Source organism: Danio rerio, chromosome 6 (genome assembly GCF_052040795.2).
Source record: "Danio rerio strain M-AB ecotype USA chromosome 6, GRCz13ab, whole genome shotgun sequence".
In the NCBI taxonomy this organism is placed as follows: Eukaryota; Metazoa; Chordata; class Actinopteri; order Cypriniformes; family Danionidae; genus Danio; species Danio rerio.
Window position 1 is genome coordinate 57,275,001 of NC_141026.1, and position 15,220 is coordinate 57,290,220.

General features: G+C 39.5%; 4 protein-coding genes across 10 annotated transcripts in view; 2 read left to right on the forward strand and 2 right to left on the reverse strand.

The window, feature by feature from the left end:
• Positions 1–15,220, reverse strand: part of slc12a5a (solute carrier family 12 member 5a) — a 2,560,186-nt gene that overhangs the window by 1,232,607 nt on the left and 1,312,359 nt on the right. The window lies entirely within an intron of this gene.
• The window catches only part of nav1b (neuron navigator 1b), a 947,042-nt gene that overhangs the window by 473,211 nt on the left and 458,611 nt on the right, over positions 1–15,220 (forward strand). The gene's annotated exons all lie outside the window — the stretch shown is intronic.
• The window catches only part of LOC148679702 (uncharacterized), a 378,972-nt gene that overhangs the window by 50,567 nt on the left and 313,185 nt on the right, over positions 1–15,220 (forward strand). The window lies entirely within an intron of this gene.
• Positions 1–15,220, reverse strand: part of nfatc2b (nuclear factor of activated T cells 2b) — a 35,495-nt gene that overhangs the window by 15,951 nt on the left and 4,324 nt on the right. For all 7 annotated transcript variants that reach the window (XR_015494327.1, XR_015494328.1, XR_015494326.1 and 4 more), the window contains exons 2-6: positions 12,785–13,625; positions 10,341–10,509; positions 5,475–5,677; positions 4,210–4,382; positions 2,533–2,673 (exon numbers count right to left, since the gene is read on the reverse strand). Coding sequence is in view for 2 of the 7 variants with exons in the window: in XM_087258192.1 (XP_087114318.1) it covers positions 2,533–2,673; positions 4,210–4,382; positions 5,475–5,677; positions 10,341–10,509; positions 12,785–13,625 (1,527 nt within the window). In the remaining 5 variants the exon portion in view is untranslated. The remainder of the gene's footprint in view (positions 1–2,532; positions 2,674–4,209; positions 4,383–5,474; positions 5,678–10,340; positions 10,510–12,784; positions 13,626–15,220) is intronic.

Here is a 15,220-nt window from a genome sequence, read left to right on the forward strand (position 1 = left end):
CAGCAGCTCGTGAGGTTGCGGAGTCATCCAAACGAATTGTATTTCCAGAGTGGACAGCGACAATTCCCGTTGCAACAAGTTGTTTTCTTGTATAAGCGGAAACGCAAACAATCTGGCTAAGTGAAAGTATCTTTCAAAAGTGCATTAACTGCAGTGCAAAGTTTTGACTGCCTAGCTACTAACGGTAACTTTACATCATCCACATCGTTATGCCAGCAGTCAATCACCTAAATTTGTAAAATATTAATAGTTAAATAACAGTGTTGGGCAAGCTACTTGAAAAATGTAGTGAGCTAAGCTATTAGCTATACTCTACTTAAAATGTAGCTTAACTACACTAAAACTACCCCCCTGGGAAAAGTAGCAAGCTAAGCTAAAAGCTACAAGGCAAAAGTAGCTTAGCTACATCTAAGCTATTTTTGCTATTTTTATTTTTAAATCGAAGCAACTTAAATCCAAGTCAATCATATCTTTGTGAATAATAAAACTGACAATGAAACATATGAGGCAGAATAGTCAGATCAGTTATTTACTGTAAATAGTATGCTGTACTAAACAGAAACACAAGTTATTGCATCTTAACATGTAATTCTCGAGGTATGGTCACAAGGAATAACTCTTCAAAAATAACTCCTCAGTCATCTTTCCATCAAGCAAGTTTCTGTTGGCAACATTGCCAACCAGAGATGGCAGTAACGCACCAAAAAGTTTGTTGTCGAACACCGTAAAACAGGAAGAAGAAGAATTTCTCATTCTAGCCATCATATGGATGTACTATCACCGGCTACACACCGGCCCCACAGCTCCGTGAATGTCGGTGCCGTCACTTATTGATCCGCAATCTCTAAATGTAGCTGGTGTGGACGCTACTTGACTAATAAAATATCGATGCTACCGCCAAGCTACTGAGAAATGTAGTTAAGCTAGTAACGTTACTGCCCAACACTGTCAAATAAACACACTCGGTTACAATGAAAACAGTATTTTTTTCTGCAGTAGCCTAAATACATCTTCAACATTAAAAATGCTTTTACAGCAGCTGCATTTACAAATATAGCCTATAAATAGCCTAATAATAAACTGTGCTTATTAATATATGATAAAAAAAACTGCTTGTTTTTACATTGCAAGATGATCCAAAACTGTATTAAAAACACAGTTAACTCCCAAAACACCGTTAACACATTTATACGAATGCGTTAATGAAAAAATGATTAAAATCATCAACATTATCTCATTTAACTGCATTTTGCAACTCAAAGAGGGTATTTTCAACTGCAGGGAGCACTATAAAAGAAAGATCCTGACTTCTGCCAGAAAAGTCAAACATGTCGATTTTTTCTGCAGAAGAATGATTAAAAACTGAGAGTCATTTTTCTTTACACCATACTACATTCTTTTACAGGAAAAATTGTATTTATGTTTAAAATAATTGGTTTTGTTTTGTTTTTTGTTGTTTTATTTTAGTATTTTATAAAAGATAAAATAAAATAAAGTTGTTCATTTCTATTTGTTATTTTTTTTCATAAAAAATACAGATAAGAGAACTGTTAAAGAACCGAACCAATAAGTGGTATCAATAAAAGTAGTAATATTATTAATAAAAACTTAACAATACCCATACCTACTGAGCACTGTATGTATTATAAAAAATCATTTGTTATAAACTCCCAAAAAACCTAAACAAAACATTCACATTTGGTCTACATATATCGTGTAAACGAACAGTGTGTAGGTGTTGGTTCTGAGGTTTCTGACATCTTTAAAAACAGTGTGTGCTGTGTTTGTGTTTATGCAAGCTTTGCAAGTCTTATCTGTTTTTCACTCTCGTGTTGCAGTCTCTCGTGTAATCCAACACTTCATGACTCCAGCCTAGACCACCATTTTTCAGTATATGCAAAGCACATCAATGCACCTTTAAACAAACTGTATGCTAATCATCTTCACGGATGGCTGACAACGCCTGCAGAAGTCAAATATTAATAGAGTTGTGTGTCGTTGTTAAGATGCTACAGCACCAAATTACAAGCTGATTTCACCTTATGTGAAAGTTATTCATTCAAAAAAGGTGAAATTGGTTCCTAATTTAATTTTTCCCTTTAAAGATTACATTTTACAAGGGCTACAGATTTAACAATTATTTCTACACTACTCTCCTGCCTGCCCGAATTGCTGGAATGTCTCACATATCGAAATATTATGTTCATTCATTCATTGTCCTTCGGCTTATTCCATTTATTCATCAGGGTCACCACAGCGGAATGAACTGCCAACTTATCCAGCATATGTTTTACAAAGCAGATGCCCTTCCAGCTGCAACCCAGTACTGGGAAACACCCATACACTCTCACATTCACAAACACACACTACGGCCAATTTACTTTATGTAATTCACCTATAGCGCATGTCTTTCGACTGTGGGGGAAAGCGGAGCACCTGGAGGAAACCCACATCAACATGGGGAGAACGTGCAAACTACACACAGAAATTCCATTGGTTTGCACTAATAATCAGCAGAGGAGTTTGACTCACCATGCGTTTTCTCAAAGAAGATGACTTTTGACTCTGGAGTGAAGTTCTGGCCTCTGAGGATCATCTGCGCTCCGCCCAGAACTGAAGAGTGATCTGTGTCCTGATGCTCCACTGCTGGATGCTCATGACCGGACCTTTGAGCTGGCAGACCACCCAAGACATTTATTAAGATTAAAACGTTATATTTGACTATTTTTTATCAGAATTATTACAACTAAAGATTAACGAAATACATAAATAAATATATAAATATACTGTAAAATCTTATGTTTTTAGATATGAATAGTGCTAATATGAATGAGTACACCCTAATGCTGCATTCACACCAGACGCATAACTCGCGGATAAATCGCGATATTCGCGCGTAAATAGCCACGTGAACATTTGAGTTTACTCGCTTCATTCCCGCATGAAACCGCTTCATTCGCTTGTCAAATTCACTTCAGAACAGTCGCGGATTCTCGTGTGATGGGCAGGGCTTCTGTCTGCCCCGCAACTCTAGCTTCATTGCTAAATGGCAAACATGGATTTTATTAAGGAAATAAGAGTGTTTATTTGCTTTATGAAGGCTGAAAAACAGAGTTGATACGTTTAGAGTCGTGTCTGAGTCCACTACATCCTTTCAGAGTTGCATCCAGCTCTGTGAGCTCATAAACTCCTCCAGAAACTGAACCTGGATGACGGAGGCTTTCAGCGGTGCTTCTGACAGAGCCAAGCCCAGTTTAATGAACTGTACGATACGTCACAATCACGCCCCCACAAGAGCAAGCTCCTGATTGGTTAACGCGGCGCTAATTTCCGCTGATGTTCAGATTTTTGAACTCGAGTGATTCACGTCAAACGCACGTTAAACGCGCAAAACACTCATGTCGCGCCACACCATCCGATGTATTCACCATTTGCACCGCACAATTCGCGAAATTCACGCCGTATCGCGCCGCAGGATGTTTATTCGCGTGTTTGCATTGACTTAACATGTAAATCTTTCACGCTTGACATGCATCTGATGTGAACGCAGCATTCTAGATCTCTCTTTTAAATTAATATTTTCTATAAAATGCTTTACAATAAAATATTTTGTATTATTAACCCTTGATGAGTTCCTTAGACCGGTGGTCAGAAAGACGCGCACCGCGGTTGTCATAAATCACAAATGATCAGTGTTTTCAATCACAAGAGACTTATTTTAGGTGTCAAATAACGAATTGCACGAAATTAGTAGTATCACAGTTCGTGAAATACACCACGGCTGTCTGTGAAAAGGGCAATAATCATATTAAGCATAATCCGACAACATGCTTACTTCATACTGTATACACACTGTGTGCATAATTAGACATTTTGTGCTGTCCGTAATTGTACTTTTGCGCATGCGGGTCAGTTTAGGACCATGATCTGTTCACACAGCAAATCTGATATTGGCCACATTTATGTCAACAATGTGAACAGCCATGCAAAAAAATCTGATCTGAGAAAAAAAAAAAATTCTGATTCAGAACGTAGCTTTTTTGCATCTGAACTCTTTATATACTTATTTAAATGTAATAATTACATTTAAATATCTAAAATTCACATATAAGAGCATTAATATTATAAAGCTTTTCATGCAAAAGTAAGCGCAAAAGAATGTGGGCCAATGAGTTAAGTAAGATTTAATTGAAAAATGTAAATGCATACAGCATTCAATGGTCTGCGAGGCCACTTGGAGAGAAAGCCACTGTCCTCCAGGTTGAGGAATATGGACACGGAAGACCAATCTCACACGGGTGTTTTTCCGTCCCACATCCGTCTCTCCTTTCTTCAGCTCGATGTCAGCGTTCCTCAGCTTCAGAATACCGGCACAGTCAATTCTATAAACAAAAACAGACTTTTAACAAGTAAACCTTCCTTTTATCACTGCTGTTCATGTTTCATTCTTTCTGGGGTAGAGGACCCGACCACATTTCTGTAGCGCGGGAATAAATTTCCAATTAAGCGTGGGAGCGGACGGTAATAGGTTTAATTTTGGACAGAAGCGGGCGGTTCAACAATATCGCTCCTGGCTCCCCACTCCCGATCAAGCAAGTACGCGCATGTATATGTGTGAAAGAGACAGCATGATGCTCCGTTTAGCTTGTTTGTTGCTGTCTGTGTGAGCTTTGTGCTCTCTCTCTCTGTGTGTGTGTGTGTATATGTGTGTGTGTGAATGAAAGAGAGAGGGAGACGCTGTCAATGTGTGTGTGTGTGTCACTTGTTTGTGCTTGTGTGTGTGTTTGTTTATACAGCTGTACAGCTGGGTGGTTTTCAGTGTTGATCTCCCCCCCTGTCCGTTAGCGGGAACGGGCATGGCGGGTAGAAAACGGGGCGGGGCAGGCAGCGGGACAACAAATGCTGAATATAAGCGGGAGCGGTCTGGTTCGGGATAAAACCTGGCGGGTGCAGGCAGGAGCGGGAATTTAGTCCCGCGCAGATCTCTATTCTGGGGCTTCTTTAATTTATTTCTGGCATATACCATTCTGGCTCAGTCCCTTATTAATCAGGGGTCGCCACAGCGGACTGAACCACCAACTATTCAGGCATATGTTTATGCAGCGGATGCCCTTCCAGCCACAACCCACTACTGGAAAACATCCATACACACTCATTCACACACACACACAATCATACTTTACACTATGGCCAATTTTGTTTATCCAATTTACCTATAGTGCATGTGTTTGGACTGTGGGGGAAACCGGAGCACCTGGAGGAAACCCACACCAACACGGGAGAACATGCAAACTCCACACAGAAATGCCAACTGGACCCGTTGGGACCCGCAACTTTCTTGCTATGAGGCGACAGTGCTAAACACTGAGCCACCATGCTACCCATTCTTCTTCATGTGTAAGGATAATTACTGTGAAAAGCGCTTTACAAATAAACCTGAATTGAACTGAATGTGATAATAATAATGTTCTTACACAGCTCTCATGTTCTCCTTGGGTTCCAACGGCACCTCCAGGATCTTGGTTCCGTTCAGCATTCGGTCTTGGCTGTTGGTGGTGACGGTCTTGCCGGTGATTCGGTGGACCTGGTAAAAGGCGTGAGGCCTAAGGTTCCTGTCATCAGCCGTGCCGATAAAGATCTGGAGAACCAGCGGCTCCGTCCCGGTGTACCCTCGCAACTGAGACAGCCCAAAACACAGTTAAAATTCACATGACATCAAACCTAACCCTGTTGATTTTGTTTGCTCTCATTGCAAGTTCAGGCACTTCACTCCGGATTGATAAAGGGACAAAGCCAAAAAATGAATGAATGAATTAATTAATTAATTTAATTAATTAATTGTGGTGAACAATTCATCTGTGTGTGTCATTAAAAAAAGTTTGCCCTTGTAATCTAAAATTGAAATCTGAAAATGCACATCCTGTTTGTTTTCAGTTAAATTCTCAGATAAGGTGTATCTGAGATAGTGGGGGTAGCTAAAATACTTAACTACGCCTCCTTCAAATGACAGAGCAAAGAAAAAAGGTGAGGAGGAGGAGCTTGTTAGGTTGTAATAATCTTTCTGAATGAAATCCCTTTACTACATCCAATCAGTTCGCAGTAAAAAAACAAGCCACACCCACTTTTTTCTCATTTGATATTCTGTTTTTGGGTGACGCAGTGGCGCAGTAGGTAGTGCTGTCACCTCACAGCAAGAAGGTCGCTGGGTCGCTGGTTTGATCCTCGGCTCAGTTGGCATTTCTGTGTGGAGTTTGCATGTTCTCCCTGCGTTCACGTGGGTTTCCTCCGGGTGCTCCGGTTTCCCCCACAGTCCAAAAACATGCGGTACAGGTGAATTGGGTAGGCTAAATTGTCCGTAGCGTATGAGTGTGTGTGTGTGTGTAAATGTGTGTGTGGATGTTTCCCAGGGATGGGTTGCGGCTGGAAGGGCATCCGCTACGTAAAAACTTGCTGGATAAGTTGGCAGTTTATTCCGCTGTGGCGACCCCGGATTAATAAAGAGACTAAGCCGACAAGAAAATGAATGAATGAATGTTCCGTTTCTCTAGGAACTGCGTCACAATACGAGAGAAAAAAAAACACGATCGCAGCTTCCAGTTCACGCAGACTTTAAAAGGACAGGTCAATGAAAAAAGAAAACACTGTCATCATTTACTTATCTGTGAAGGGCTTGCAGCAGCTGTTCGTAAGTTCTTTCCTAAACTAGAACGTAAACTACTAGCTAATTTGTGACTAATTTTGTTCTTCGATTACACCACATGTTCTTAAGGCAAACCGTAAGCTCTTTGTAAAGTCATGCATAGTCGCATTGAATGACGTAATTTCCAATAAGAAGCATTTAAATCGTTAAACTGCTTTAAAATTCTGCAACTAATGCATCTATATGAAACTGTTCTATGAAAATTCAATAACAAAATACATTTTTATAGTACATTACAGTCAGTCACTAATAACAGACGACGCACACACCTGCATCATGAGCCCTAAATGCACGCAAAATACACATGAATTTGTTAAAACATTACACTTGATTTTTTAATATATGAAAGAGAAAATTGCAGGTAGAAAAACTCAGTCATGAAGAAATTCCCATTTTAATTGACGGATACAATAACCACAAAACCTTCCTTGAGTGAAGTTTATTTATAAACTAGATGAGATTGCTTGCAGCCGGTCCCGCATTATTCAATTTATAATTCACCAATCAGACGATTTCTAAGCCACTATAAATAACCTAAGTTCCATATCACAGCCATCTTCGTTTTGAAGAATCCCCCCTTCCACCCCTACTACTACTCCTTCTTTCCTGAATGGGTGGCACGGTGGCCCAGTGGTTGCCTCTCTGCAATAATGTCACTGGTTCTAGTCCTTACCAAGCAAGCTGATGTTTCTGTGTGGATTTTACCCGTTCTCCCCGTGCTTATGTGAGTTTCCCCCGGGTTCCCCGGTTTCCTCCCACCGTCCAAAAACATGCAACTTAAGTTAATTGACTAATCCAAATCAGCACCATAGACATGCTCCTAGTAAGTAGTTATCTCTTAAGAGCAATCACTTTGTTCATTAGCTACAACAGCAAAGGAGTTCTCGAGATCTACCTGAGCTCAAACTCCCCTCTTACCTTGCAAACGAGAGGGAGCCCCGGGCTTGAGGATCTTGTGAGCTCAGGGCTCCCTCCCGGGACAGCATGCCAAAAAAGCTTTATAATCAATCATCAGCTAAGTGTAAACTCTTGAAAAGAAAATTAAAATCTTCTTCCACAAACCGAAAACAACGTGAGATTTGCGAGGAAAATGAGGCTGGGAGCAGAGGGAGATCAATCTTTATAATCATTGTAAGCTCCTCAATGTGAACATGGGGGAAGCTGCCTTAAATATTTAGTTGGAACGTAGCGTTGTTTAAACTAAATTTAGTGGTGCGATACAAAAATATTTAGTGGTTTGTAAGTTGTGTCCCTTTAAGTCACTACTAGGCTACTAGGCTTCAGCCGGCAGCTAGCTCTCTGCAACTCACATAGACACCCACTGAAGCTTAACAGGGCTGCACCCAGTCAGTACCTGGATGGGAGACCACATGGAAAAGCTAGGTTGCAGCCAGAAGTGGTGTTAGTGAGGTAAGCAGGGGGCGCTCAACCAGCAGTCTGTGTGGATCCTAACGCCCCAGTATAGTGAAGGGGACTCTATACTGCTCAGTGGGTGCTGTCTTTCAGATGAGACGTTAAACCGTGTGGTGTGTGGTCTGGCACAATATGGCTGCCGTCGCATCATCCAGGTGGATGCTGCACACTGGTGCCGGATAAGGAAATTTCTCCCAATGTGTAAAGAGATTTGAGTGTCCAGAAAAGCGCTACATAAACATAAGGAACAAGTTATTATTATGTTTTAACTTGCGCACTGCTGGTACATCTGGCCACTGATGTCACAAACCCAAACACAAACTCACATGAAAAAATACTATAACAATTAATAGTAAATACTATAGTGCTTTTAATCTATACTACAGTAAAATACACTAATGAATTAGTTGCAATGGTAACATAACATCTATAGTAATACAGACAAATGACCTATTTATGTAGTTTGACAACTATAGGGCATATTATACTACAGTAAACCACAGTAGTAAAACTAAAGTATACTACAGCATTTATTACAGTTTATCAGTTCACTGTAGTTAATACTACACTATGCTGGGGCATTCATTAACAAAGTGTTGTAAATAAAATACCATATAACACACCACTATAGTAAGGGTCAAAAACACTTGTGTTTACTTTAAATCACTAGAATGTTTTCATGTGGGAAAAAAGATATTTTAAGCAATGTTGGAAAACTATAGCTATTAATTCATATTTGACAACCAGTTTTTAACATTCTTCAAAATATCTGCTTTTGTGTTCAATGTAAAAACAAATATATGATGGTTTGGAAGCAGCTGAGGGAAAGCAAATGATGAAAACATTTTAATTTTAGGGTGAACTACGCCAAATATGTGCATATGCTTCACACTATGCTAACAGCCTACACTGTAAAAAAGAAACCTAATTTTACAGAAAATATCTCTAAATTTTTTACAGTAAATTTTTGTCACTTCCAATTATATTCAAAACTTACAGTATATATTCAGAAATATTCCGAAATTACAGTATAATTTATACAGTATTTTTCTGTTATTTTAAATTATATACAAAAGTCCGTAAAAATTACAAACAATATATGTAAATTAACAGCTTGACTGTAATAATCTAGGAAAATTCTGTAAAATAAGTGTTTTTCTGTAAACATTTTAATGAAAATATCTGTAGATTTATTATTTTTTGCACTTTATTTCAACAAAGAAATTGTAATTTTATGGTTTTTGTTTGGCAGCCGTAGCTGCCAGTCATTTGACCTTTTTTTTATTCATTCATTTTCTTGTCGGCTTAGTCCCTTTATTAATCTGGGGTCGCCACAGTGGAATGAACCACCAACTTATCCAGCAAGTTATTACGCAGCGGATGCCCTTCCATCCGCAACCCATCTCTGGGAAACATCCACACACACATCCACACACACACACTCATACACTACGGACAATTTAGCCTACCCAATTCACCTGTACCGCATGTCTTTGGACTGTGGGGGAAACCGGAGCACCCGGAGGAAACCCACGCGAAGGCAGGGAGAACATGTAAACTCCACACAGAAACGCCAACTGAGCCGAGATTCGAACCAGCGACCTTCTTGCTGTAAGGCGACAGCACTACCTACTGCGCCACTGCCTCGCAGACCTTTTTTTTTATGATTTCTTTTTTTTTTTTTTACAGTGTAGCAATGACCTAACATTAGAATAGAGTCTATAAATAAATGTGTGACTGCGATGACATTACAAAAAAAAAAGATTTGCTGTGTCTAAATGCAATTGTTTGCTCTTTTTTGAAGAATCTGTGTGTATGCATCAAATCACAACACATGATATCTTCTTTTTCAACAGTACTGATGTTGATACAGTGTGTATGATATGCATATATCTGTGTGTAGCTGATGTGACATGTTTTAGTGATAGCGACAGCACAGATCCTCATTTCCCTAAATGTGCGCATCACACTGTAACAGGGAAATAACGTCACCACAACGGTTGCATTATCTCTCTATCTATCTCTCTCCTATTCATTTCTCTTATCAAGCTCTTCGCTCTCAGTTTCAGGTCTTTAAATCACAATTATTTGCGTGCTTTTTCACACGAAGCGATTCTAAAGAATTGTTATATCCACTTCCCACACATCCTATCAAACAAAACCTACATTTCCGGCCTCCCACAGCTTTCCTTTTTCCTCTAAATACACATCTTTGTCTTCAATTTACCTGAACAACAGGATGGCCTCCGCTGGATGCTTTGACAGCCCCTCGGCTGCCCTCAGTCTCGTAGTGGGCCCGGTGGTGTTGTCTGGGTTGAGCCTCGATTCTGAGCTCATACTGGCCACTGCTGCATGGAAGAGGCCAGTCCAGCGCAGGCAGAGCAGCCACTGGCATACTGGGAGAGGACAGACTGTCAGTAATACCAACTACCACCACATATTACTTATTTAGTAACTTAAAGAGTTAGTTCACCCAAATATTTTCACACAATTCTCTCATCTTTTACTCTACTTTATTTAACGTTTATGGGTTTCTTTCTTCTGTTGAACACAACAGAAGATATTCTGAAGAAATCTGGAAACCTATAACGTTTATTGTGTTTGATTTTACCTACTCTGGAAGTCAATGGTTGCAGGTATTCAGCTTTAGTAAATATATCCTTTATCTAGAAATATAAATAGGTTTGGAACCTTGAGGAAGAGTAAATAGTGAGAAAATGTGTATTTTTAGGTGAACTATCCCTTTAATAAGCAGATTTTGGGAATAAAATCCATTGGAATAACAAGTATTTTAATCTGAGGCATAAAGATATTAAGTTTTTGAATATAAAAGCATAAGCTATGTCTCAGATTTTCCTCTAAAACTTTGTTAGAAAGAAAAAATAGGGAAAACATGAAAAAAATGTATAAAGCTAAAATCAAATGTGGTTTAATCCTCAAATCAATCAATTTCCCATCATATTTAAAGGGATAGTTCACCTAAAAATGAAACATGTCATCGTTTATTTATCCTTCATCTGTTGCAAAAGTTTCTTTTTCTGTTTGCTTTTACCTACTATGGAAGTCGAAGGTTTTCAGCTTTAGTAAATATATCCTCTATATAGAAATGCATAAAAATTTGGAACCCCCTGAGGAAGAGTAAATAGTGAAAGAAATTGTGTATTTTTAGATGAACTATCCCTTTAATAAGCAGATTTTAGGAATAAAATCCATTGGAATAACAAGTATTTTAATCTGAGGCATAAAGAAATTGAGTTTTTGGTTATTAAAGCATAAACTATTTCTCAGATTTGCCTCTAAAACATTGTTAGAGGACATAAATAGGCAAAACATGACAGAAATGTATGAAGCTAAAATTAAATGTGGTTTAATGCTCAAATCAATCAATTTCCTTTCTTATTTAAAGGGATAGTTCACCCAAAAATGAAACCTCTGTCATCATTTATTTATCCTTCACCTGTTCTTAAAGTTTCTTTTTCTGTTTGATTTTTAACTACTCTGGAAGCTGGTGGTTGCAGGTTTTTAGCTTTATTGAATATATCTGCTATCTATAAATATATATAGGTTTGGAAGTCCTTCGGAGAGAGGAAACAGTAAAAAAATATATATATTTTTAGATGAACTATCGCTTTAATAAGCAGATCCTGGGATAAAATCCATTGGGATAACAACTATTTTAACCTGAGGTTTAAAGATACTGATTTTTTGATTATAAAAGCATAAACTATTTCTCAGATTTGCCTCTAAAACTTTATTAGGAGAAATAAAAAGGCAAATCATGCAGAAAATGTATAAAGCTAAAATTAAATGTGGTTTAATGCTCAAATCAACCAATTTACCATCATATTTAAAGGGATAGTTCACCCAAAAATGAAACCTGACATCATTTATTTATCCTTCACCTGTAGCAAAAGTTTCTTTTTCTGTTTGCTTTTACCTACTCTGGAAGTTGATGGTTGCAGGTTTTCAGCTTTACTGAATATATTTTCAATCTATAAATATATATATAGGTTTGGAAGGCCGTCGGAGAGGGTAAATAGTGAAACAATTTGTATTTTTAGGTGAACTATCCCTTTAATAAGCAGACTTTGGGAATAAAATCCATTGGAATAACAAGAATTTTAATCTGAGGCATAAAGAAATGGAGTTTTTAAATATAAAAGCATAAACTATGTCTCAGATTTGCCTCTAAAACTATCTATTAGAAGAAATAAATAGGCTAAACATTCTTTTGTATTAGTATAGCTGATTAACCACAAGAATTATTTATATCATTTAATAAATTTCCCATTATTGTATTTAACGTCTACCCAACCCCAACCCTAAAGCCAACCATCACAATAATGTAAAAACAGATCTGGAACTAGAGTATTCTCTATTAATATAGCTGATTAACAATGTGTATGGAAGATAACAGCCTTCTGAGCCTACTAGTAGGCGCACAAGGCCCCTACTGGCCCATATCTATTAGCTGAAAATCACCAATACTGGCCATTCAATTGAGTAATAACATTAGAAGCGGGTGACACTAACATTACACATATATTGGTAAATCTCATTTGTTTTGTTCTTAAGAGTCTCATGCTAGTGAATGAAGCCATCTGCTAATAACAAATACATATAAAACTCTGGCTTTGTCCTGAGTCTGATTAATTGATCAGTTTTTCATACCTACAAACCCCCTCGAGGACCTGACTGGGCCAGGTGGCAGGAATGAAATACCGTGACTCCACAGTGAACTCTTTTTTCACTTCCGGCATGGCTGGGAACATGCTCGCCTGGCTCTCCGAGTAGAGGGAATAATCTGCATTGGGCCTGACAATTTTAGTCGGGATGGGTTTAGTCAAGTTGCTGAAGTTATTCAGTGAATCTTCCAAGTTTGCCGGCGGATAAAACTTGGCGGGTTCATCTTGGCCAAATTGTTGACTCTGAGTCTTGTACTGAACGTAGGTGCGCTTCCCCTGCGGAGAAGAAGAGCGGGAGCGTGGAGAGGTTGAGCGACGTTCCAGAGCCGTGTCTTCAGTGATGCTAGTGCGAGGAGACGTGTTTGGAGAACCTGAGGCATGAATAGCTTGGATCATTGGACAAAGATCGGCTTCGGTCACTCCGGCAGGACTTACTTCACCAGCTCCGGGAGAAATGCATGGGGAATATCCATCTGAATGCCAGCTTGTAGAGGAAGTGCTGCTAGCTGGACTGAGGCATTGGGTCTCTCTGTAGAGAGACATATCGTAGCCTGGGACCATTAGCATGGGCGGGTTGATGTTCACAGGGTTGGTGAGGACATGGTCGTGGTGGTGCAGGTCAGGGCAGGTGATCTCAATTCTCGGGCTGTTTCCAGGGTGGGCAGCGAGTGAGGGGGAGTGACTGTAAGACTGTCTGAGATCAGACTGCTGGTACATGAGAGGCTCGTTGGAGAATTGAGACTCCTCACCGTACAAAGAAGGGTCTTGAAGAATGCATGAAGACGTTTGATTGGGGTCATTGTTGGAGGGATCACCAGGCTCATCAGCTAAAACAGAAAGAAAACAAAATATTAGTTCAATTTAATTTGTTTATTTCTAATGCGCTTTTACAATGTAGATTGTGTCAAAAAAGCTGAACATAGCTGAACATGAAGTATTTCAATGCTAAAAGTCCAAACACTGAAGAGCGAATCCATCAATGCGCAGCTACAGAAGTCCCAAATCAAGCAAGCCAGTGGCGATAAGGGAACAAACTTCGCCAATTGTTATCACCAAAATATTAGATCACAGCCTTTTCTCAAGATTGTCATGACGTATGATTCTCAGCATCTTAAATCCTTGAAAGTTTTTAATATTTTGACTTTTTTTTTAAATGTTTGTATATGTAAAAATTTGGTCTTGGTTATCACTGTTATGCTGATGACACACATATCTACATTAGCACCATTCCTAATCTTACTTCAGCTACGTCAGTTCTATCAGCCTGCTTAAAGGAAATAAAAGCATGGACGAAGCAGAACTTTCTTAAATTGAACAGTTCTAGATTTTACTACTCGGCACTTCCACTGTTGTCAACAGTTACAGTCAACCCAGGCTCATTCTGAAAACGTTGTCCAGCGGACGTTTCTGGAGGCCACGAAATATGTTCCGGGAGGTACGTATGGCTGCATTTTTAAGCGAACGCAACGGGGCGGTGTGACGTCGTTCCCTTTCACGCTTGCCGGCTAACCGCTTACCTCCGTGTGGAGGGCTTTCCCGCTGCAGTCAGTTTGTCTAGTCAGCTCATCGTGTGCACCGGCTGACTTGAGATGCAAAGAGGAGGAGTTGACAAAGGCGTCCGGGTTCGAGTCTGGGGAAGAGCGGTTCCAGAAACCAGGTAAGACAAAAACAGAATCCAAAAAATAAAGCGAACGAGTTCATAACAGGGTGAGAATGTGGTAAAAAAAAAAAAAAATTTAAATTGTTGCTCGGGTTTAGGGAAGTGAGCGGGCGGGCGGGACAATCGGTAAAACTGGTTGGGTTCATGGAAGGAGGAGGGTGGGTCAGCCGATTGGCCGGTCGCGCAGTCAATCATTCGGTCAGTCAGACAGCGACCTCTGGTGGGTTGACGCGAGAACAGCGCGGGCGCGAACGGCACTCGCGAGAGACATTCGAGATACGAAAAAGCGCACACAGCGGCCTCTCGCGGATTTGCAAAAACAAAAACTGAAACGTCCAGAAACCTCCATAAACGTCCGTGGGGCTACGTTTCCACAATGAGCCTGGGTTGCTTATATGCTTATTGACCAGGAGGGAGCCTTGGGCTCAAGTATCTTTAAGCTCAGGGTTCTCTCCTGGGACAGCATGCCAAACCTGCAATAAATGCTGAGCATATCTAAGTGGGAACTCTTGAACTACGACATGAGTCACATGAGTTCATGTGTGAATAACAGCTACTTTAATTACTTGTAAGTACATGACTGTTTGTTAATTAATGTATTAATTACAACGTTAGTTTATGCTTAATTTAACCATCATGAACTCATGACATGTTAATGTATATAATTATATCATGACTTTACTTGGAGGGGTACATCATCATTAACCCATTCTTAATTACTCATGATCTCCTTATGCACATCCGTCTAGTGCGTTTACACTG